The 25,625-nt window shown below is 46.5% G+C and overlaps 1 protein-coding gene across 1 annotated transcript in view; it reads right to left on the reverse strand.

The window, feature by feature from the left end:
• The window catches only part of Hydin (HYDIN axonemal central pair apparatus protein), a 355,607-nt gene that overhangs the window by 103,551 nt on the left and 226,431 nt on the right, over positions 1–25,625 (reverse strand). The window contains exons 30-42 of the mRNA XM_021632513.2: positions 23,689–23,807; positions 21,359–21,492; positions 20,821–20,957; positions 20,492–20,619; positions 20,066–20,257; positions 19,609–19,758; positions 17,033–17,272; positions 15,162–15,330; positions 11,990–12,166; positions 9,978–10,151; positions 6,995–7,168; positions 3,100–3,314; positions 794–928 (exon numbers count right to left, since the gene is read on the reverse strand). Of these exons, the coding sequence (XP_021488188.2) occupies positions 794–928; positions 3,100–3,314; positions 6,995–7,168; positions 9,978–10,151; positions 11,990–12,166; positions 15,162–15,330; positions 17,033–17,272; positions 19,609–19,758; positions 20,066–20,257; positions 20,492–20,619; positions 20,821–20,957; positions 21,359–21,492; positions 23,689–23,807 (2,144 nt within the window). The remainder of the gene's footprint in view (positions 1–793; positions 929–3,099; positions 3,315–6,994; positions 7,169–9,977; positions 10,152–11,989; positions 12,167–15,161; positions 15,331–17,032; positions 17,273–19,608; positions 19,759–20,065; positions 20,258–20,491; positions 20,620–20,820; positions 20,958–21,358; positions 21,493–23,688; positions 23,808–25,625) is intronic.

Consider the following 25,625-nt stretch of genomic DNA (forward strand, 5'->3'; position numbering starts at 1 on the left):
TGAGTGAGGATAGATCCTCCTACCCAGGGTCCTCCTTCTTGTTTAGCTTCTTTAGGTGTACAGATTTTAGTATATTTATCCTATATTGTATGTCTAATATCCACTTGTTCTTAAAAAGAAAACAAATCATACTGGGTTTGACCTTAAAAGCAGTATGTCTTTAAAAAGAGCTGAGAAAGATAAAAGGAGACATAACATCCACACACCTACCCACCAGAGACTCAGCACTTAACTGGCGCTGCAGGATTTCTTTTTGGCGAATATGACATTATTTTCAAATACATAAAATGTAATTTTGCTTTGCATACTAATCTTTTTCACACAGCACTCTGAAAATGGTTGTTCTTTTAAACAATAATTTACAGAGACCCAAGTTTTATTTTTGAGACAATCCAGCCTGCTCTCAACTCCGCAACCCCCTGCCCACCCTTCCCCAGTGCTGGGGTTCCAGGTGGACGCCACCATGCCGGTCAAGTTCTGACTTTTAGCTGCCTACGCTACACCTTTAAACACATCACTCTTCCTGCTTTATTTCTTTGAGGCGTCATCTTCTGCTCCCCAGTTCTTTAAAAAGAAGAGTGGCTTCAGACTGGAGGTTAAGGCAGGGGTCACGGGCAAGAGCTCACAAAAGGTCAGGTAAGGGGCTGTTGAGGGCAAAGCAGCCACTTTTCCTCTTTGAGACCTGTGGGCTCTGAGCCGCTGAGGGGGACTGACGGCCTAGCATCTCAGCTCTAAGTGCGGTAGGCTGTGTGTGTGTGTGTGTGTGTGTGTGTGTGTGTGTGTGTGCATGCACCTGTATCCGCTCAGCCAGGATCTGAATGAGAAGGTCTTCCGGGAGCATGCAGCTCAACAGCCCCGTCTCACCGGCGACACTGGCGCTGACACTGAGCCGCCGCTGGGCGGGCGCTGTGAGAGGACTGGAGGAAACCTGTGAGCGGGAGAAGGGTCAGAAGTCAGAATGCAGCTTTATGTTTCAACAACTATACTTACAAGCCATGCAGCCTCTAGGAAAAAAACAAAACAAACAAAACAACAACAACAACAAAAAAAAAACATACAGCACCCATAGGCTCCTTATTTATAAACCAGAACTGTATTTTAAAAGGCAGGATTGCTATTTTCTCTCAAGAATGGCTGGTAGCTTCAAGATGAATTCCTGTGGGTGGCCCTTTGTGTCCTGAACTGTATTTGACTGCCCATTCACTCAACAGACGCTTACCAAGCTCCCATCATGCATCAGGCCCTCCTCGTGGCCTAGGGGTCCAACAAAATGCAGGACTAACAGTGGTGCTGCCTAGGTGGCCCTTAAACATTCTTGTGGGAGAGACACAGAAACTGAGCACTTTACACAGGACTGTGCAATATTCATGGCAGCAGGGAGTGTGACGGAAAAGTGACCAGGCAAGGAAATGAAGAGCAGCGATGGGGGTGGAGGCTGGCTGTGATGAGAAGATCATATGAGCTGGGTGAGGGGACAGAGCAAGACAAGCTCAAAAGAGAGGTCTTTCTGTGAGGGAGCTGAAGGCTAGCTCAGGTTGAGAGCAACGATTTGGGAGCCCAGTGTGTACGGAACCTGGTAAGCAGTGGGGCTGGTGGAGTATAGGTGGGGGATGGATATCTCAACCGGACTGGTGAAGGAGACTGGGGGCAACCCCCACAGAAGAGGCAGTCTTTGCAGCCGTTCTTTGGAGGAACTACACGGAAGGGGATGTGAAGGATGAGCAAAGAGCGGGAGGGGGATGCAAGGTCGTGTTAAAAAAAAAAAAAAAAAGGAAGGACATGATACAAAGAAAGATCGGAGTGCAAAGATCATGAGTTTAACGCCTGAGTTGAGTAAGAGAAAAAGGGATGGAGACCAGTGTCCAGGGAGAGAGATCAACTCAGAATGAGAGCAGGGGCAGAGGCTGTGCCACAGGCAGGGAGAGAAGAGAGTCGACTAGGGAAGAGGTGGAAGATGTGGGAGAGGATGGGCTCATTGTCTTCCAAGATTAGCAGACAGACTGTCACCTGAGGATGAAGAAGAGTAGAGGGGCTTGGAGGCCAGGAGAGTGGGGAGGGCGGGAGAAAGGTCATTTCAAAGGAAGGGCAAATTTGCCAGGGGAGAACATGGTGTTAGATTTAAATGAAGGCTATTGAGGAGAGAAAAGTAATTTTTCCAGCCATGATCACTTTGTTCTGGATGGAATTGAGCCTCCTGGGGCTGGGGATTGCCTGGAGACTCTGATAAAGGAGAAGGCACAAGGGAGTGTCCACAGTGGTGGATCATGGGCTGCAGCTGGAAGAGAAAGGACAGCGAGGTGGGCAGTGTGCAGAGAGAGTGAGGACTGGAGGTCCCTGTGGGACCAACGACTCGCCAGAATAAGTCATCAGGAAAGTTACCTCCTAGAGTGATTCCAATTTACAAGATATTACAGTTATAAAACATACTTAGAGAGAAGGTGGAGATAAAAGATCCCATTGCTCTTGGCCTTGCTCTCCGACAATGCTTTTCACCCCTTCTGCTCATAACTTAGGGCTTACATTCACTTGACTTCTTTATCTACGTCTTACGCCTCTGCCTTCATCACTGCTTTTTTTGTTTGTTTGTTTTGCCAAAGATGGCTCTTTGAATCCCTCAGCACGTGGCTCAAGCCATGTGATTTCTTTATGACTTATGACTGTCCCTACAACCCTGCACCACTTACCTTAGTGGTCCAATCCTTTATATTTCTTTAGTAATGATTTGAGACATAGGAGATCGTTGACTGCTGGCCATTTTCCATGGTCCAACTAAATTTCTTTTGTAGCTATGTTCTGTCACCATTTTATTTCAGATCATTTGCAACCATGCTCATCTTTCTCAGAAGACTCTCTACCAGTGCAACTTGAGTGTGAGACCTTGGTTTCATTACCTTTACCCCTCTGGCACCCAACTCAGTGCCTACAACAGAAAAGTACTTGCTGGGTACCAGGTGGCTATATACTAATATCTGAAGGAGTGGTGTAGGGTGGCGCTGTCTGGGAAGGGCAGTCGCGGGAGCAGAGAGTGCCGGCCTGACTGCAGGATGCCGAGGAGGAGAAGGAAGGACCCCAGCCCTCTTCCCAGGGGTCGCTGCGCACCTGTTGTGTCTCAGATGGGTGCTGGTGATGCTGCTTCTGAGACCCAGAGAAGTGGCTGTCCGCCTTGCCTTTGGTCAGCAACACGCTTCCACGCATACTCTTAGAGGGTTTGGAATCCTGGTTCGTTAGGGTAAGGTCTGAGGTATACCTGCCCAAGTTCTCCGTGCTCAGCCGTACTGGTATCACAATATTTTGGGTTGTTGAAGACTCCTGAGCTGTTAGGAGAAGGTGAATTTTTAATAAAAGTTATTTTATGGAGGACAGTATGCTGAAGCTCCTGTTACTCTTTAGAATATGGAACCATCTTCACATTGGCTGACTGACTTGGGTTGGAAGGAGAGGTTCCACCCACCCAGAATTGGATGATGGCTCTCTTGGGGTTCCATACTCTTTTCTGCCTGCATTAGTTGCTTTTTTATTGTTGTGACAAAAATTCTATGACCAAGGCAACTTATAGAGAAAGTGTTTATTTTGGTGGCCACCAAATGAAGACCAAGCGTTCTAATATTTGAGCTATGAGGGCCATTTCTCATTCAAACTACCACATTGCCCATCCTTTCAACAGCTCCTGCAATGGTCTGTGCTCATTTTTTTTTCCCAGCCCAGAGGCCAAGAATTTAAGTTGCTTGTGCACTAAGGCTTTGTCTTAGCAATCTGACACTTTACCTTCTGAGGTTTTGAGGAGTGGCAAGGCCAAGGAAGAGGTGGGCCAGGGTTCTTCCTGCCCTCAGCAGAGCCAACTCAGGTGATGAGTGAATTTAGCAAGAAGTGTGTCATTGTTAGTGGACAGAACCTTCATTCACACAGCTAATTTCTTCTTTAGTTCCTGACTCCCCTTCCAAGAAGATTGCTACCCTCTCATCTCCCTCCTGAGAGGCTTCCTAAAACTTCTGTTATTTAGAATCTACTTAGAGCAGCTCTTCCTGGAGTGCCTTTGTGTCCCCCTGAGCCTCAGAGTCTTCTGATGGATCCCTTGCCTGACGTATTTGCCCTGGCACATTGTGATCCCTGGGATTCTGTCTTCAAAGATGGACTAGGCACCCCTGAAGGAGACTGGGGTTGGAGAATACATCATTTCTCTTCTAAGCTAAGTAGCATCCATCATTCTCTAGGTCTCGGGGGGACTCAGACTCAGTGTTCCTGTCAGCATAGAACTCTCCAGACTTCCCTCATAGCTACAATTCACTCTGGTGTACTGTTTCCTGCAACTCCCTCCTTCCCTCTCCCAAGATTTGGGATATGTACAGAGAAGCCATATTGCACCTGCTGGGGCACGAGAGAAGCTGAAACCCCCAGAGGGCCAGCCACAGCCGAGTTCTGCAGCTGTTCTGGAACATGCTAGTCTTCTGCTCACCAGGCCCTTCACCTGACACCTCTGCTCTGCTCGACCCCACTTCCTCAGAAGCACTGGCAGCTAGTATCTCACCTCAGTCTTGACTACTTTTCACTGTGGAACCCTGGCTCCCCTGCCCGTCCCTGTTCTTCACTGACCATACAATCTCTTTACAATGGCCATGTGCCTCTAGCTGTTTCTTGTCCATTGTGCCCTTCATATTTCACTAACAACTTCTAGATACAATCTTAGCAAAAGTTTGCACTTCAACAAGTGACCTTTCTTCTTTCCCTTTCTCCTCTATTTTCCTTTCTTACTTTTTTCTTTCCTCTCCCCTGTCTAGCCAGTCCAAACCACCAGTCACAATAATGTATATAATTAAAAAAAATACTGTGGCCTCATAAAAACAAACAAAAAAACCCAACTGAAACGGTACATTTCACTTAACCTATTATGTGAAGATGGATAGGTCAATGTCTGAGCCAAGGCCAAAAACTGGTGCTGTGCTGTGTACTCTGCTTACAGGGTGTCTTCAGGGGCCTAGTGTGGACTGTGTTCTCATAGCTCACCTAGCTTTCAACTAGCCACAGTTGAGGCGTGCAGTCACTTCCTGTGGCTGGTGATTTTTGCTTGGCATAGGCAGGCTTAGATTCAGCTATTCCATCCTAGCCTGCTGACTGTAGCAGACAGCAAATGCTGGTTAGGACCCAACCCTGCTACCGAGGCTCCCAAAGGCATCAGAAATCTCTGGACCTTGAAACACCAACAAAGGGCTCATTCCCTTGGAGCTTTTGGCAGGTTCCAGTTTGCTCATGTATTGGTTCGGTGACTTTTTTTTTTTTTTTAAATACATCTTTGTTGTGTGTCAACTCTATGCTCACCACCACTCCCATGCTGTGAATACGTAAGTGAGGAAAATGAACACAATCCCTGCCCTGGAAGCTTCTGTAGCGAGAGCAGTGGGGACAGACAACAAAATGAAATAAATGAAGTGAGAATAGTATGTTAGTTAGAGCAGAGGGTTCCGGAGAAAGAAGGCAGAATGCGAGAAAGGCTTGCCTCTGTCACTTTTCCTGAAGTTGCAAGGCTTTCTCCTTCTCTTCCCTAGTGCCTGCCCTGCCTAGTCCCTGCCTTTGGGACCGCAACCCCATCTAAGTGTCCCCTAGCTTCTCTTCCAGTGCTTTCTTCTAACATTTTGTCCTAACATTTCCCTTCTCCTTTTGGACCATTCTGGGCCAATTCCATCATCTGCAGCTCTCACTTCTTTGACAGACGCCCTCAGCCCTGTCTTCAGTTTGATGGGTACTCAGTTCAGGGGCTTAAATTCATCATTTCACCAGGAAATGCTAACATAATCAATCACATGGATCGCTTGTTTGTCAGAAACAGAGAACATCTAAGAGAGTTAGAATTATGACATAGTCTGGGATTTTCCCTGAAGAACTGTTTCTCTTATTTACCCAGCAAAGAACCTTGCTTCCCCATGAGCGACCCAAGCAGAGGGACTGAAAGTTGATTAACTAGCAGGTATGGGGTACAGGTATGAGGAACTGTGTCATGTTGTTAGTAAAGAGAAAGGATACATGTCTAATAAGGTCCCCTGCTTCAAACTCAATATTTTTTTTATTAAATTTTTATTTTTTTATAATATATTTTTTCTTATGTAACTTCTTTCATGACCTGTGGTTCTCAGATGACTGGATGGAGTCAGGATTCTTGGCTTGTAATGGGAAGACCATAACAGGCTTCTCTGTGATGAGATCCAAAAGTTCAATCCACTTTTTTATGTTTCATTCTCCTTCCAGGATTCCTTTCACAGCCAATGATATAGTTTTTCTGGTTTTTCTGGCTAAAAGTCTATGTGCATCCCTGAACATCCCTGATCATTCAGTTCTCCACCATGGATACAGACACAGCAACCAGCTGGACCGAGGACATTTCCCCCTGATTTTCTACTGCTTCCTCTACATTATAAGAGCAATTTTCCTACTATTGCGTTTGGACAGCTGGGAGACAGACCATAGCCACTCCCAATTATTCTTTTTGTTCAATAAAATTCAGATCCCTAATCAAAGCTAATTACAGTTGATCCTTCATACAACCAGCCTTCCCACCTCTGATTTACTATCAACCTCCCTGATTTCTTGGTCATGACCTTGTCTCTGTTTTGCCTGTTAATATTCACCTGATTGCCCAAAGCCCATTTTCATGAAGACTTTCCCAAGTCTCCTTTGTTGAAACCATCTATTCCCAAACATGCTCTCACAGAAACCAAAGCTTCTATGGTTGTGGTATTTTCCTCTGTGCCAAATGGACTCATCTTTGCCTCCCCTCCGTGCTAGCATGATCTTGTAACCCCAGGGCTGAGGAAAAGAAACAGAACAGATGGCTTCTTGGGACTCACTGACCAGCTAGCCTAGCCTAACCAGTGAGCTGCAGACCAATGAGAGACTCCATCTCAATGAACCAGGTGAACAGCTCCTCAAGCAGCACACCCAAGGTTGTCCTCTGACTTTGCCCTTACACACACATACACACACACACACACAGAATGCGTCTTACCTGACTCGTCTGCTTCCTTCATGGACTGCTCTATGGCAGCTCTGATGCACAGCTCCCGGGCCCGAATCCCTGGAATGTTGTTGCTGTCAGACATGGCTTCTAAGACAACGGAGTCAATGTTCAGGCAGGCTGCACTGTAATATTTGGCTATGCTGATGGCATTGGCTGTCTTTCCTGTAAAAACAGCCAGAGCATTGGCTCTCATGATTATCACAGGCTCAGTGTCCTGGACAGAAGTCTGTAGAACAAAGGACCCCATTGGGTGATTTCTGAGTGCTTCACCTCCAAGTCTCTTAAGTGGCCAGAGGAAGCTGCAGCAGAGATGAAGCAGCATTGTGCCGTGAGTCAGAGCTATGGACCCATTCCTAACCATGCCACTGAGATACAGTGGTACAACAACCAACATCCTCACTAGGCTTTTCTCCTCGGGTTGACAAACAGATTGTACCAGATGATCTCTGAAGTCCTGTGTAGCCCCCACTGTTTCTGATTTTAACAGGAAGACACATTTGGTTTCAAGAGTAACCTGTGCTAACTTGGTTTTTCTTGTTTTAATCTACTTTCATGAGAAAGTAATAACAGCTAAGAGCCAAGAAAAAGGATCTAGAATACACTCATGTAGAGATACTAGAGTTGGCCTATACCTGTTAAGTTTGCACATGTAACCATGTTATTGATATTTTTCATAAAAATAAATGATGAATTGGAGAGATATCTTAGTTCAGGGCACTGATTGCTCTAGTAAAAGAGAAGTTTCTTTTCCCAACATCTGTCATAGTTATTTTTATAAAACTGTATTTGTTTCTCAGTTTCTCTCTTAACCTGGCTATCACACAAATAATTGAGACTCTCTTATATCTGTTTAATAATAAGCTTCACAACACAATAACTGAGCAGTTATTACTTATTCTTAACTCTTTAGGCTAATTTGGCTTCTTCCCAATATATATCCCAGAGATACTTGCACTTTGTAGATTTCCTGCTGAGCTCTTTCCTGGACCTCTCTACCCTGGGCTGAATCTCCTAATTCCTCTTCTAACTCTTCCTCTCCCGGCTGGCAGGAAGTTTAGCCTTATTCTCTCCCCTGCTCAGTGATTGGCTGTAAGCTGCTTTATTGGCATATCAGGGGACAATTGGGACGCTGTTTTTACACAACAGTGAGACAGGAGATTCTCAGAACAAGGATTGCAATTGGATATGGGGGGGTATAGAAATCAGCATTTGAGTTACACAATAACCTTACTACAAACACCCACATGACTCTAATGGAAGTCACAATCTGTAACTCCAATTCCAGGGGATCTGGAACCCTCTTCTAGCCTCTGTGAGCACCAGGTACATACACGTGTGGTACACATATACACTCAGGCAAGATAGTCATACATGTAAAATAAGTAAAAACACAATTAAAAAAATGGGGGTCTGGGGATGTGACTCAGCTGGCAGAGTGCTTGCCTAGTATGCATGAAGCCCTGGATCTGACCCTCAAGTATCATGTAGACTGGGCGTGGTGGTACATCTGTAACCCCAGCTCTTCAGAGGTAGATGTAGGAGGCTTGGAGTTAAAGTCATCCTCAGCTCCACACGGAGTATGAGGCCAGCCTCAACTAGAGTCTAAGAAAGAAAGAAAAGAAAAGAAAAGAAAAGAAAAGAAAAGAAAAGAAAAGAAAAGAAAGACAGAAAGAAAAAAGAAAGAAAGAAAGAAAGCAAGCAAATGAGGAAGGAAGGGAGAAACTGAAGGAAGAAGGGATGAAGGGAGAAAAGAAGAGAGAGAGGGACGGGCAGGTTACACAGGATGCTGAATTATAAACCCTAAAGATTCAGATGTTACCATCTCTGGAGCCTGCAAACATGTTCCATTGTATGCAAAGAGTGATCATTCTGCAGGTGTGATTCTACCATGAGCTGTGACCCAGCATTTTCAGAGTGGCCTCAATGTCATTACAGGGGTGACTAGGAGAAAAAGGCAGGAGCACTGGAGTGAGAGGTGGCGATTTGACAGCAAGACGCTAGAGGAGCCTGAGCTGCCAGCTCTGAAGATGGGGTATGCCCTCAGCCAGAAATGTGGACGTTTGTAGAAGCTAGAAAAGTCAAGAAAACAGTAGTGCCTCCCAGTAGTGCCTCCCAAAGGTAACACGGCCCTGCTGCCCCTCTTAAGACTTAGGGACCACAGGACTGTTTTAGAGGGTAAATATTTGCCTCTTCAAGCCACCAAATTTGTGGCTGTTATATAGGCAATCGGCAACAGACACAAATTATAAATCATAAGCTTGACACTTCCTCCTTATGGAAAATGACAGATCATGAATAACTTTTCTTAAAATGTGCATTTGTGTGTGGTATCTGCATGTATGGACACTCATGCTGGCATGTGTGGAGGTCACAGTTTGATGGCAGGAAGGATATCTTTCTTTGATGGCTTCTCCCTCTTACTTTTAAAGTCAGGGTCCTTTACGGAACTGTTTCATCTAGACTGGCTGAGATGAGCCGCTGGGATCTGTCTGCCTTTGACCACCCCCAGCAGCAGGGCTAGAGGCACAAACCACTGCTCTCAGCTTTTCCGTGGGCTCTGAGGGTCCAGACTCAGGTTCTCACGTTTATCCCACAAGCACTCTAAGGACCAAATTATCTCTCCAGCCCTGTCTTTGTCTTTATTGTAATACACTCATATGACACTGTTTTTCTAACTGTGTTAAAATAGACATAAAATGTTTAGTTCTCTCTCTCTCTCTCTCTCTCTCTCTCTCTCTCTCTCTGTGTGTGTGTGTGTGTGTGTGTGTGTGTATGTGTGTGTGTGTCTGTCTTTCTGTCTCTCTCTTTTTGGAGGCAGGGCCTCTGGGTACGTGCCCGTGACCATTGTTATGCTGTTCATCAGATGAAACTCTTATGGTCTGGCCTGACCACGGCAGATGTTGCCACAGATCCGTAAGGAAAAGACATGACATCTCTGGTCACAGGCTCCCCGGGGGATATAGTCACATACCGGACACGGGTGTCCCGTGGATGATAATGGCGATGCCCTTTCGGTTCTTGGCCAGGCGGCCTTCTGCAGTAATGTCGATGCCCAGGTGGCGCGCAATTGCCTTGCTCACTGGGTTGCTTTCCACCTCTCCAACCTCCTCTCCGGAGTGGCTGTCTGTGCTCTGGAGCTTGTCAGCTGTAAATCCAAACCACATGTGAGTGTGTGCACGGTTGTGTATCCCAGAGTTCACACAGGTACATAGGTACCTGTAGAGATGGAAGTGAATTTTTCTTTTAAAATATTCTTGTTTTTAAAAGGCCCAGTGATGCAGCAGTCCCCACCCATGGTATAGGAGAATGCCTCATTTGGCTAATAATCTGCCTCTACATTTTAAAATGGAGAAAAAGAAGATATTCGTTGACTTAAATTCTACTTGGAGGAATCTCTTGGCCTCTGACAGGGTAGGTTCCTGGGAGGATACGAAGGTGACTTTAGCTGAGACTCCTAGTTACAGGGGTCATGGAAACTGAAGACACCACCCTCAGACTATACATGACTCCCAGGGAAGGGAGGGGAACACCATTCCACCCACAAAAACTTTGACGCAAAATTTACCCTGCCTACAAGATGGGCAGGGAAAAAAACAGAGCAGAGATTGAGGGAATGTCCAGCCAATGATTGGCCCAACCTGAGACTCACCCCATGGGAGACTGTCAAGCCCTGACATGATTAACGATACTCTGCTATGCTTACAGACAGGAGCCTAGCATAGCTGTCCTCTGAGTTTCTCTACCCAGCAGCTGCTGGAAACAGCTGCTGTTTCACAACCAACCATTGCGTGGAGCACAGGGAGCCTTTGTGGAAGTGTGTGTGTGTGTGTGTGTGTGTGTGTGTGTGTAAGGGATGACATAAGGACCCAGAGGGGACAGGAGCTCCACAAGAAGACTAACAGAGACATCTAACCAGGGCCCTGGGATGGGGGTGGGGGGCGACTGTAGAGACTGAAGCACCAACCAAGGACCATGCATGGACTGGACCTAAGCCCTAGGCCCCCTACACAAATGTCGCTGATGGGCAGCTTGGTCCTCATATTGGTCCCTTAGTAAGGGGAATAGGGGCTGACTCTGACATGGACTCTGTTGCCTGCTGTTTGATGACTTTACCCTGGTGGGGCTGCCTCACCAGGCTACAGGGGAAGAGGATGCACTCAGTCCTGATGCAGCTTGATATGCTATGATATGTGGGTGGGTGAGTGGGTGATTCCCCTTCTCTGTAGAGGAGTAGGGGAGGGAGGATAGCGGAAACAGGGAGGGGGTATGGGCATGGGAGGAGAGGAGAGAGGGGGCTATGACCAGGATGTAAAAGGAATAAATAAAATTGTTTTTTTTTTTTTTTTTTTTTTTTAATGAGAAAGGATGACAGGGGCAGAACCAGGATGGCGGAATGGAGGAAAGGTGGCACGTGGCACAAAAGGTCAGGAACCGCATGGGGGCGAGTGAGCTGAGCTGAGTTGGGTTAAACGTGAGGTATGGCACCAGAAACGCTGTTTTTGTCTCAGTTTGTGTTTGTGTTCCCCAGCTTTACCTCAGATCTCAGAGAGAAGAAAGGTTAGAAAAATGGGTGCATGACCTGGGAGGGGAAGTGGAGGGTTCAATGGCTTGATTGGAAGACTGCCTGGAAGGATGTTCACATCCTCAGGGCGTTCCTTTAAACGTTTCCCATTTGGCTATAATTTCAGCCTTAAGAAATCGGGTCTTCCCCCGGTCAGGTTAAAATGCAAGTGACTGCGGCAGGAGCAACACTTGGCACACCACGCTTCCACAGGCCTCCACGTGCACAGCACAGAGTGAGTACATGGGTCAGGTCTTCACCAGAGGGCGTACATGGTGGTGAGGAAGCCACGGCTAGAGACCTGAGTAGCCTTCACACGGGGAAAGACACCCAAGCGTTGAACAGCCCTTTCGTTTCTGGTTCATGGGAAACGCCCCGCCTCAATGCCCCCCCTTGCTCCCCCCCCATCAATGCTTGGTTACTTTGAAAGAGTAGTTTTTCCAGGCTTTCTTCATCTTCATCCTCATCTTGGTAGCTTTTGGGTTCAACCAGAACATGGCGCTCTTCCAGGTTGGATGTGACAGAGATCCCTCGGCTCAGCGATGTCCTCTTGGTGCTGGCGGAGGTCCCTTGGTCTGATGTGGTGATGTCTTCCTCTTCTGCAGGGACAGCAGCAGAGGGTGAAAACACACAGAAAAGAGTTGGGAGGGGGATGAGAGAGACGGGAAAAGAGATGAGAAGAAAAGAGAGAACACGGGATGGTGGTGAGAGGGGAGGAGGGAGGAAGAGGGATGGAGCCCAGAGGAGTGGGGGTAAGCATGGGAGGTGAATATGATCAAAATAAGCTGTATAAAATTATCAAAGAATTGATACAAATATATTTAACAGCAGCAGCAGCAGCAGCAGCAGCAGCAGCAGCAGCAGCAGCAGCAACAGCAACAATACTAAAAGGAAGGCTGTGCCGAGCGTCACCTGTTCTAGCCAATCCTAACAACCATGACCAAACGTTAGCGGGCTCCAGTGACTCCTCTGTGCTCAGCGTTTTGGCATTTAGATGTGTTTAGCTACCGAAAGTATACCTTTGCCCTGGAAACTCGGGGCATTCCAAAGAGTCCCAAAGTATAAGGTTTAAGTTGTAGGAAGTATAATCAAGACAGACAGACAGACAGGTGGTGACTGGGCTTGCCAGAGCGGGAGAGGTGCTGTAGCAGATTTCCTGTTTTCAGGCTTTCAGACTACGTGGAGACAATGCGGTCCAGTCCCACCCTCGGCACGTCACCAGCTGCCAGCGTGACTGTGAAGCAGAGCTGGCAGCTGTCAGGCCCGCACCCACCATACCGTCTGCTCTCCCCCAGTGTCCCCAAGGGTATGGCAGCCTGTGACTAGGGGACCCCCTCTAGCCTAGGAAAGGTGTCTGCTCTGTTTAGAATTAAGATGTGACTAGGGGCAGCTGCCCTCCCTGGGTCGTGGCCAGAGAAAGGAGTGTCCCCGGCATGAAGGCAGCGTGAGCCAGTGCTGAGAGAGGTCCTGATGAGCATCCCTCCTGGGTTGCCCCTGGACCCAGCAGCCCTGGATCCAGACTGTCTTCCACTGGGGCAAAGGGCAGAAACAAACTCAGAACTTTGGTGTGTATGGAGCAACAAGGCTCTTGTCTGCCTCCAGGAGGTCCTTTATACATGGCAGGCAGGCATGGCAGGTCCTGAGGCCGCTGGGCATTCCCCTGAACTGAACTGTGTATGTGATCATTTTCCTGACTGAAAGCTCATGGAAGAGAGGAGCCTTATGTCATTTATCTTCTTTTCAGCACTTGTAACATGGTGGTTAATGTTATGCATTCACATCCTCCCACATCCATTACTAAATCCTTAATGCCTAAATGTCTCAGAAGGTCACTTTATTTGAAAATAGATCCTTTAATCCAGGCATGGTAGCACACTCCTTTGATCCCAGCACTCAGGAAGCAGTGGCAGGAAGTTCTCTGTGAGTTTGAGGCCAGCCTGATCTACAATGGGAGTCTAGGACAGCCAGGGCTCTTGTTATACAGAAAAACCCTCTCTAGGAAAAAAAAAGTCCTTTAAATAGGTAATTAAGGTTACTAGGCCATCATGTAGGTATGTCTTGATTTGGCGTGACTGGCATCAGCGTAAGAAGAGATTAGGACAGAGACCCACAGTGGAAAGGCACAGGAGGAAGGGAACCATGTACAAGAAGATGGGTTTCAGAAGATACCAACCTCCGTAATAACTTGATCCATTCTACCTAGCATCTAGAACTGTGAGAGACACTTGCCCTGCGGCCTTTGTCAAAACGACTCCAACAAGTTACTGATGCTGAACAATTGACCAGAACACTGAGAGGCAACCTTCCCTGCAAGCCAAGTGCATGTCCTCTGTCTGGCTTCTCTTTCCTTGAGAGACCATGAGGCAGGACAAGAGGATTCCATATAGACCGTTAGTTTGCACCTCAAATGCCACACATTGTCGAGCAGGTCATGTACTGGGCTGCTGTCCCACGCACTAGGATTACAAACAAGGGCTACGCAAGGATTGCGTGTGTGCACACAGGGAGGTCAGAGGAAAACCTTGGGCATGGTCTCTGTCCTCCTCCCTCGTTTATGACAGTTTCTTGAGTTCTGCTGAGTATGTCAGACTAGCCGGCCCACGAGCTCCTGGGGTGTCCACCTCCCATGTCATGGAAGCAGGGCTGGGGGTGCTGGTGTGCACTAGCACTACCACTGCGTCTCGCTTTACACAGGCTCCGGGGTGTGGTTCTCATGCTCATGCTTTCTCCTCAGCTCTGTGACCACTGGTCTTTATCCTCCAGGGCTCCTCGTCCAGTGGAAGACGCACGCATAGAAAGCAGAGTTACACATGGGAGGACACAGAAGAGAGCGAGGCTAGGCTCGGGCTCTTTCCAGCCCAGGGGACAGAGACACAAAAAGGAGAGGGCACAGCACCACCAGGAATAAAGCCCTACAAGTCTGAAAGGGAGGGGTGTTCTACACACACACACACACACACACACACACACACACACACACACACACAGAGGCCCTGGGCAAGGGATGAGATGATGCAGGGCTGCCGGACCAGAAAGGACAAGAATGTGAGATGACAAGAATGTGAGAAGCCTGTGCTGTATCTTGAGGACCAGTGAAGGGCTGTACTTCTATAATGTAAGTTCTCCTGGCCCTGGATACTTGCATATATTAGGCCATCAATTCCCACCATGAATGAGGCGTGTTACCTAGGAATGGCCGCAGGAAGCCCTGGAATATAGTGATGAATGCTATCAGTTATGGGCAGGAAGATTTGGGCTGGGGTCTTGCTTCTCCTATATACAGCTGTGTACTTGGACTCTCCATGCCTCAGATTCTGCGCAAATCCCTTGGCTCAGCATCTAGCACACAGTCTTCTAACTAGAGTCACTGGTTTTAAGTCTCAATACCCCCCAGACCCTAGTGAGAGTAGACTGCACCCAGCCTCTGCATCCTTAACACAGAGGCCACAGGACCCATTCTGTAATGCTCTTAAACAGGATTCAGCAAGCACCTGGTGCATGGCAGGTACTCAGGAGTGGGCTGATCCCATGGCAGGGGTAACTCAAAGGGACTGGAGCAATGGCTCAGAGCTTAGCTTCACGCAGAGTTCTCACCGATCTCCTGCGATAGGGACTCCAGATACTTCGCCTTCAGTTGTTCTTCTTTAGATTTCTTCATCTCCTTGAAGTAGTCATAGACTTCCTGGGGCAGCTTCTCCCCCGGGTTCCGGGTAGGCAGCAGCAGGGTGTTGTAGGAGTCATAGCCCTTCAGCTGTCTCAACATCTGCTCAAGGGGAGAATGAGAATGGCTGTTGGCCTCACTGGAGTTTCCTTGCTCACTGGCCTCACTGAAGCCCCGCTCCTACCAGACACTGAGATTTATAGAGATGCTTTGTGGGTTTCACATGGTAGCAGACCCTGTGAGGAGGCCTAAAGGTAGAGGCGAACCCTGAACTTACAGGGATTCAAAATCTTTATTTTGTTCCATGCCCACCCAAGCATTTAACATGTGGAGACAATTTTCTTCTTCCTTTGAAAATAGCACAATACATTCTCCTAATAACAAACATAGAATTCTATTATCCACTCTGAGTGGTTCATTTTTAAAAAGAACAGTCACACATCAGCTAATGAGAGGGGTGTGTTCTAAAATGAGATATTCGTTAATAGGTGATTTGTCATCATTTTAAAACATAGTCCGTAAGATGGCTACGATGATGCCACTAGGTGAGCTAATCTTACGGGACAATGTTATATATGTATTGTTATTGTTAACTAATAGAGTAATGAAGTTGTAAATTACAATAACAATATATGGGAATTCATGATGAAACTCGTTATTCTGTGTACTAACTAAAAACTCATAATAAAAAGTAATTAATAATGGATCTTTAAATGGAAAGCAAACAGTAAAAAAGAAGCCTTGCAGTATCAGAAAGAAAATGATAAATAATGGGAAGAGTAAATAGAGAAACGCTTCTCCTTATCTGCGGTTTTCTAACAAAAATTATAAAGTTATTTTCTATAAGGAAAGATTCAAGTCAATTACATTACAATGAAGAGAGTGAACCCCAACTGGTCATGAGAAGTTACATAGACATAATGTAATGTGTCTAGCAATAACTGAAGAAGTTATAAAATTGTCCAGAGAAATTGAGATGGAATGCTAACCAACACCAAAAGGACTGAAAAGTATGCAGCACAAAGTACACAGAGAACAAAAAAAGCAAAACCAACAAAACAAAAAGGCGGATGTAAGCCTTACTATATCAACAATTACATTAAATGTAAATGCTCTATATTTTCAAACTAAGGGCAGAGATTGGCACAGTGCACGTATTTTAAAATAATTTATTTGTGTGTATGTGAATGCACAGAGTATAGGTTGATATTCACTATCTCACTCACTCTCTACCTTTTCTTTTCTTTTTTGACTCAGGGTCTTTTACCAAATTTGAAGCTTACTGATTCAGCTAGCCTCGCTGATTCTAAGGAATCTTCAAGAAATCCCACCTGTCTCTGCCCTCCCAGTGCCAGGATTATAGATGTGCATTATTGTGCCTGGCTTCTTCAGATGGATGCTGAGGATTGAATTCAAGTCCTTATGCTTTAAAGGAATGAACTTTACTGACTAAATCATCTCCGCAGTCAGTGCTTTTAAGTGCCCCAAATACAGGAAGCCTAAAAGCAAGTCATTTCAAATATAATGGCAAGTTGTTACATGAGTTCTTTACTGTGAAAATGCTGGCCATAAACATGTACTGGATTTTTAGTTTGTTTAAAAATGCAGACTGGAATTACAAAAAAGTAGCAAATTATTATGGGGAGAGAAGCAGGTGGAGAAAGTCTACAGAGAAAGGATTGGTAAATTGACAAGGAAAGAGGAGGGGGAAAGCCCAGAGGGAAGGCAATGCACACAGAAGGACATGTGTCAGGGGCGGGATCTGCCATGTCAGGAAGGGCGTTTGGCTTTGGTCTCTGCTCACCTTTTCTTCTAAGAGATACTGCTGGTCAAATTCTAGGGAGTAAAACTCAATGGGGAAGATGCAGGGGTTCCTCACAATCACCTCGGCCTCGTCTCCTGATGCGTAAGGCAGGAGGGGCCCGAGTTCCAGGACTGAAGGACTGAATTCCAGGCGCGGCTCCAGACCTTGGCCATGTGCCAGAAGAATGAGCTTCTGAGGGCTCTGGCTAATCTGGAACACCAGGGATTGGTTGTAGAATTTCTAGAAAAAAATGGAAAAAAAAATAAATTTTCCCCCTCTACAACATACAATGTAAAACTGAGAACTATGAAGGGGACAAATGTCCTTGTTCCCCAGTGAAGACAGACATGTTTCCCTCAGAGCTGTGGAAGAGCAGTCACTGTGGTGGCATATGTGTATGCTGGGTATATAACATGCCAGGCACTGCACCAGGGGCTCGGTCACTTAGAGCAGGCTTTCTAATGTCACCCTCAGGCCTTTTGGTTTCTTATATGAGCATCACTGCCATGGGCCCAAGGCTGTCAACTCCCGTGGGCAACAGAGGGTGTAGTAGGAAAGCCAGGAAAGTAACACCTTCCAGGAGCAGTGACTTCCACCGATGACGATCAGGGACACGGCAAACATCCCATCTCCTCTGCTCCTTAGTGATATCTCCCTCACCGAGAAGAGATAAAAATCCAAAGCCAGGCTGAGCATAGCTCAAGTCCCAGTACCACAAATAAAATAAAACAAAACAAAATAAAACAAAACAAAATAAAATAAAGCCTAATCTTGGCTAAACCCTCTCTAGTCTTAAGGTATTCTCTCTTTCTCTCAAGACATTTATTTACTTTATATATATATGAGTGCTCTATTTGCATGCATGCCTGCATGCCTGAAGAGGGTATCAGATCCCCATTAGATGGTTGTGAGCCGCTACCATATGGTTGCTGGGAATTGAACTCAGGACCTCTGAAAGAACAGAAAGTGTTCTCAACTGCTGAGCCATTTCTCCATTTCTTTAAGACATTCTTAAGAACAGCAAACATGTTGCTGATTTTCTTCTAAAGGCCTGAGGAAGTCAGATGTGCTGGTGTACATGCTCATAATCTAGCAGAGGCAGAAGCTCATAGCAAGTCTTAGGCCAGCCTGGTCTACTTAGCAAGCTCCTGGCCAGCAAGACACACACAGCGGGACCCAGCAAAACGCAAAAGAAGGAGGAGGAGGTGGGGCAGGGAAAAAGGGCAAAGAGACAGAAGGAGAGAAGGACCAGGGAGGGAAGAAGGGAGACAGAAAGAGAAGCTTCAACCTCAACAGCATTATTGGTAGACTTTGATAGGTAGGAACACAGGCTTCATTTTAGAATGAAATATAAAGTTATTTACTTGTCTACTTTCCTGCTGCAGATTCTGAAACATTTTTTTTTTCAAAGCTATTACCAGGAAAATGGAAGCTAGGCATTTATTGTATAAAATTCACATAGGTTTTTTTTTTTTTCTTATTAAAGAGAATATGCAGCATGGGGCTACATGCCTATAATCCTGGTACATGGGAGGCTAAGGATTGAGAGTTCAAGGTCAGAGTTCAAGGCCATCCCGGGCTACATAAATCCCTGTCTTTGAAAAATCATCAAAATGAAAACATCACTCAGACGTCTTTAGCTTTGAATAAAAGCTGTCATGGCGGGACTTCTCGAGATTCCTTCTGGGTCTGGGATTTTAGAATCCTTGCCGTGTTCTCCATTAGGAGTAGCTCTGCACTGATGGCATTCAAAGAAGAGACATTTATGAGGTGCAGGGAGGCTTTCTGCCAGGAAGCGCCGGCTACCACGATGACTAAGCCCTGGCTACCTCGATGGCTGAGGGCTTCTGCATCTGTCCTGCTAATAGTTCCCGGGTCACTGACGACACCCAGAGAAGTGCCCTGTGTGCTCTGTTCGTGTCGTTAATCTTCAAGATGGCCCTAAGAGGCATGGGTACAGCTTGGTACTAGCCTATCTGAAATCTCAGTGTCCAGCTGCTTTTAAATTCCGATCTGTAAGAAGGCAAGCGCAGTGTGGATAGGCTCTGTTACCCGATGCCCTAAGCAGTCTCGGCAAGGTCTCCTGTAATGAAACACATTAATATTTCGGCACTTGCGATGTTTGAAAACTAAGAGAGGCCAAACAGTCATGCCAGTTCAAATGAGATTCCTCTACTGAGCGAGTCTTAATATGAAACTTATGAAATTTCAACCCCCACTTTTTTTGAGCTTATTGGATTTCAGAATTGCAATAAGAGAGTTGTGATATGGGAATATTATTGCTTTTTATGTTACCAACGAACAAACTGAGATTTAGTCAGACAAGTGATTTGTTCAAAGATGCACAGCCTGTAAATACAGAAGCAGCATGCCGGTAATATCGTGCCACTGAGAAAGCTGGTACGTTACCTGCATCCGCTGAGCCATGCCCACTGGGTTACACTGCCTGTCGGTGGACTTGAACATGCCATGTTTAGAATGGAAGGCACGAGCCTTGGGCGCGGCCTTCAACCTCCAAGAGACCCAGAAGTAAGATCTCTACAAATCCTCATATATATATTTTTTTTCAAGCTCACCTCTTCTTTAGGCATGAATTTCACCTGCACGTTGGCCTTCTCGCCGGCATCCAAGACCCCAGAGACGGGCTGGATCTCAAAGATCCGGGACTTTGGAACCATCTCAGCGCGTAGTTTTCGTTTTAAATACTTTGGCATGTGTTTGTCCATCTGGGTTATAAAGTTAGACAATCAGATCATGGGTGCAGAACACAGACCTATCCCATCCACGGCTCATCCTCGCTACACCTCCTGAGTGCTTTTCAGGCATCAGGGAATGGATGGCAGAGGCAGAAGGGAAGTACCACATTCTACTCACAGGCAAGGCCTGATGCTGCTCTGAGTGCTAAGCTTGGGAACTGGGAAATGGTTAACATCGAGACCCCTTCGACAGGAAGTTAAGATGACAGTAGGAAAGGCCTAGAATCCCAACGACGGCTAAGGTAGAAATGGAGAGAAGGAAAAAAAAACAGCTCACCTTGTTAGTAGGCTGTGGTAGGCAGACAAACCATTCACAAGGGACTTGGAGATGGTTGGAAAGCTGAATGGTTTCCACCATGCACTGTCCGCACTGAGTTGTAGCAAATTCTACTTTGTTGCAAGACAGGGTCATACTTGGAATGGTCACGGTGGCTTGGAGCAGGAGGTGAATGGTTGGCCCTCCAAAAACCTGGAATGGACAGAAAATTGCAGTTACCGTGCGGCTTGGAGTTAGGAAAACACCACTACCACCACCACCACCACCAACAACAACAAAACTGTCTCAGGCTGGAGATGTAGCTCAGTGGTAGAGATCTTGCCTAGGATGCTCACAGCCCTGCTTTTGATGCCCGGCATTGTATCATCCTGAGATTCTCGACAGGCCTGGCTGGGAAGGCCATGTAGGTCCAGTGGTACACTTTACCTTGATGGGCAGAATGACTTCTTTGGTGCCCACAGGAAGATTAGCCCCTTGTGGGTCAAATCTCACTTCAAATGTCTCTGTCTCACAGTAAGGTAGATTCTTTACCCGGTCTAGCTCGGTGCTGAAGCCTGGACCAAGACAAAGGAAACATTTTTTTTTTTCAGCAGCAAGAAAAACAAACAGCACATAGAAGCTGCTCTGTGTAGCAGCCACTCTGGGATAAGCTGACCAGAGTATCACCGAATAGCCCAGAAACTCCTTTAGCTGAGTCCAGAAGCAGCAGGAAAGCTGTCCTAGAAGGATGGGGCATGCAGCTGGGCTCCTGGTACCTGTATCATGAAGGACATGCTTTTCTGCATGGAAGGACACTGAAAAGTGACTGGTGTTGGTGATCCTGATGATGTGGGAACGGACGTCACCAAGCACGATGTAGCCAAAGTTCAGGATGTATTCTGGTAGCTGGATTCTGAAACAGTGAAGAGGATGTTCTTACTAGTCACCTCCAAGCCTGGAAGATCCCACTTGTGTGTGTTCTCTCCTGCATGCAGCTTTGTTTTTCATGGTGGAGAGCAGCTAAAGACCATTAGATAGAGGCAAGAAACTCCATGCATCCTTCACAAGTCCACTTGTGTGTTTTGGCCATTATCCAGAAGCGTGGGGACCCATGGCCCTGAAGTGGGGCCTGTCTATTGGATGCAGTATTCTGGTTTGGAGAGCCAGAAATGCCCGATGTTAGGGGATGATGGGTAACATGACGCGTGTGGCTTTCAGTCCCAGGTGATCAATCAGTATTTCAAGAGACACAAGGGGCTGTTTGTTTCACCACACTTTAAAGCAAAGGCGACACAGACACAAAAGGAGCCTCACTTGGCTAGCTTGCGGCGATTCCGATGGCTGAAGCAGCTTTCCTCTGCGGTACTGGAGGAAATGGTTTTCTGGTGCTCCAGGGCATAGTCTTGGACTATCAGTCGCTCCACCTCCATCTGGAGGTGAGCACTTATCTGTAGCAAGGGGAAGAGCAATTCAAAGGGTGGTTCCGGAATATGCATTCTCTTTGTTTATTCATTGTTGGCAAGAATTTTTTTCAGAAAGGGTAAACTCCTGTTTCTTAACGCTCTCTATGTTTTCGGTGTGTACTGAGTAAAGAGGAGTTTCACGATGAATAAATTCTCATACACTTATAAACGAGGAAGGTTTTAAAAATGTTTTTAGATTTGTTTATTTCATGGATATGAGGGTTTGGGCCTGTGTGTGTGTGTGTATGTGTGTGTGTGTGTGTGTGTGTATGTGCTTATGTGCCTGTTGCCCATGTAGTTCAGAAGAGGGCTCAGATCCCCCCGAACTGGGGTTAGGGATGGTTGTGAGCCCCTGTGTGCACATCGGGAACCTAACTCTGATCCCCTGGAAGAGCAGCAAGTGCGCTCACATGCTGAGCCAGCTCCCTCTCGCCCCAAACAATATAATTTAGAACATGTTTTGACACGGGCTGACGAGATGGCTCAGCAGGCGGAGAGGCGTTTGCTGCCAAGTGTGGTGACTGAGTTCAGTCCCTAGGTGGAAGGAAGAATTAACTCCCAGAAGCTGCCCTTTCGCTGTCTCGCTCTGTGATATGTGCATAATCCCCTGACATAAATATATAAATAAGTATTTTTAAAAATGAAATGTTTTGACAAAATTTCTTAAGTACCACAGAGATACTGTGTGCTTTTCTCTGTATGATTTCAGCTTCGATGGCCATTTTCTATAGTTCTATGCAAGGATGCAAGGTTAGGATGTTCTACCCCCAGCCCCACCTCCCTCTTCCCCACCCTTATCCCTCTCTGAGTCCACTGATAAGGGAGGTCCTCCTCCCCTTCACTATGTGAAGATGTGTGTCTGTATGTGGACCCAGAGGGCCACAGAGGCCAGAGGCATCAGATCCCCGGAGTTAGTCTGACAGGTAGTTGAAGCTTCTTATTGCAGAGGGCAGTATTCAATGCATTCTTTTGTAAGAGTTCTAAGTGCCAAGAATAAGTGATTGTGAGTGTTGAGCTGTAGAAGGCACATCAATATCGCTCTCCCCTCACAAAGCCTCAGGGGACATCTTGGAAGAGGGGTGGAGAGTATGTAAGCTCAGAGGATAGGGCGGAGTGCCAGGAAGGGCTGGCTGCTGGACGTAGCGTGGCTGTTACAAGCATGAACACACAACTTCTGTGGTCACCTGCACCTGTAGATCAAGTCAGCTAAAAATTCCGGCATGGAATGGGAAGGGCTGCCCATTGCTCCACCCCTTGCTGAGCAGCCAGTGGTAATTGGTGGCTCCTAATGGAGGGAGACTTCCCTTGGGGAGGGGTGGATCTCAGTTCGTAGGCTGCTCATGGCCCAGTAGATGACCTCAGACATATAAGCATATGAGAAGCTCTAAATAGAATTGATTGGCTTTTTAAAAAAGGGCATGCAGTTGGGAGGGAGATGAGAGCTGTGTTGGGGTGATGGGAGAGCTGGAGGGAGTGAGTAGGGAGATACATTTGTGGCTAAGACACATTAGAGACGTGCATGAAATTTTCAAAGAATAAAAAGAAAGCAATTCTATGATTAGTAATAGGCCATCTTAACTATTGCCCTTCCTCCCTTTCCTACCAAAACCTGTTTTTCCTCCTCAATTTTCTCTCCCAATATGCTGTCTTTATGATGCATCCAAGAGAAACATCATTCCTACATCATCCTGTATCCAATCAACCCTGACCATTCCAGGTCTGGGATATTCATGGTCCCTACTCAGTTCTCTCTTCCTTGACTGATTGTCATCACCACTATTTGCACTACTGCTACTTCTCACTAGAATCATCCCAACAGCTTTAAAAAGCCCTTACACCCTCTTATCTGTTCATATTCCATTAAGCCCTGCCACCTTAGCACTCCTCAAGACAGCTACAAGGATGTTTCAGAGATGCAAAGTCAATATTGCCATAGTAATTCCAGTTAAAACATTCCAGTGGCTTCTTCTTGCCTTCAGGAAATATCAAAAACTCTTAATGGATTCTCCTGATAGTTGCTCACCTATGTGGGCCTATCTTGCCTTCTCTTCATGCTCCTCTTTTGCCTTGGCTATGTTTTTCTCCACTTGGTTTCTGGAATGTTCCATGTCATCCTTCTACCCCTCTTAGCACATGATCCCTTTCTCACACACATTCTGTGCAAGGCCCAACTACTTTTACCTCCGCTGTCTCCTCCTCAGTGACTTCCTCATTTAGGAACTCACAGTGATCAATACTCTCATATTCTTTTGCCGTGATTTTCTTTGCTTGCTCTAAGAAGCGTTCATACTTTTCATTCCCTGTTGGGGATAGAGGGAAGGGAAGCATCCTGGTCAGACATAGAGATGTGCTGGGCCTCAAACCGTAGACTCTCATTTTGGGGGAGAAGTGAGGAGGAAAGAACATTTTGACACTTCCCCTACCACATTTTCTCTACTTTGGAGAGACAGGAGATGTGTGAGTGAGCGAGTAAGCTGAATTTGTACCCACGTGAGACCTCACTGAGCTTAATGACATAACTCGTGAGCTATGAGCTGGTCCCCAAGAGAATGAGGCATTCCTAGACTCACTTGGAACTCTGATCAGTTCTCATATTAAACCTCCATCCTACAGCTCCCTTCAGTGCTGGACGAACCAAGTTAGCTAGTCATGCTTTCAGCGGCTTTCCACATACTAAGTCCCTCCCAGATAATAGAAAAGATATGCTAGGGCCAAGCTACTTTAAATCTGAGTGAGTCATGATGTCCTCAGTGAAGGAGGGTCGACAGTTGGCAGAGGGATTTCCGACACTAGGCTTACCAAAAGTCACTGCAAATGCTTTGGAGGTAAAAGTAGGCAAAGAAATTAAAAAGCCTTTTGTCAAAAAAATATGGGATATGTTGAAGCTGTAGTCAACACCAGTTCTTAAGGCCAAATGGTGTTCAGATCTGAGTAACTGAGAAGCCCTTCTGGAACCACACCCTCTGTCTTATGACGCTAACAGGAAACACGATTTTCAACCGTGAGACAAAGGGCTTCTTCATAACCCTCACCGCTGGCTCTCTGTACCTGCAGGTTCTGGATCTATAAATCCGAACAGTCATGGACCAAAACTGTTTGGAAAAGCAGCACGTCTGCACTGAAGCTGTACAGACTTTTTCTTGTTACCTACTGGCACTCGAGTGCCAGCACTATTTACACACCACTCCTATTGTGCCGGGCAGGATGAGAGTCTGGAAGTGAATAATAATGCTGAATCCTGTGGGAGGTTGAACTGAGAGGGAGGATGTGTCTCGGCTCCGTGCCGCGCCATTTTATGTGTGGGACTTGCGCATGTGTAGACTTCAGAGCCAAGGCCCTGGAGCCAGTTCTGACTGGATCCGAGGACTCAGGGTTACGTGTGGAGCTTGGCTCTGCTCCTTTGGCTGGAGCTCTAGCTCCAGAATACAGTGTGGCCTCAGCTTCACTAACATTTACATTATACAGATTATGACACAATGTAATATGAAAACATCATACTTTCAGGGAGCCGATGGTTATAATTCAATGGATAATCCGTTTAGTGGAGTGGGTGAGTGTGTGACTTTAAGAGCAGGAGGGCCGGGGAGTGGGCTTTAGTCTGAAACACTGTAGGGGAAGTAGATCCAAAGAATGAAAAAGAGAAGGCACGAAGAGCAAGCAGTTTGTAGTAACCTTTGGGTCTGCCTTGGGTCAGGAAGAGTCAGCTAAAAGAGCCTCTCTGCCAAGTATTGGGGCCTACCAAGGTAGAATCCAGCCTGGCGCAGGAAGACAGCTCTGGGGACCACAGGGAGCTAGGCATTTGGGAAATAATTAGTAGTATCTAATTTCTGCCCTTAAGCATGTAAACCCTGAGAAAGGGTTGGAAGGCTCTGGCTGCTTTCCTGTGACAATTATACTTCAAGAGCTCTATATCAGACTTCAGCTCCATCACAAAGATGCCGAGTGTGTTACTGGGACAGGAGACTGGGAGAGATATATTGGCTGAAGGAATATACACTGGCCCAAATGTCACCGCCTCTGGGGTGACATTTCCAGACCCTTTTATAGGCAGTCTAATGATGGCAAAATCGGCCAGGAGTCTTAGTCTGCAATGGCCACAGCCCGAGACAAATTTAACT

The sequence above is a fragment of the Meriones unguiculatus genome, chromosome 10, assembly GCF_030254825.1.
Source record: "Meriones unguiculatus strain TT.TT164.6M chromosome 10, Bangor_MerUng_6.1, whole genome shotgun sequence".
Taxonomy (NCBI): Eukaryota; Metazoa; Chordata; class Mammalia; order Rodentia; family Muridae; genus Meriones; species Meriones unguiculatus.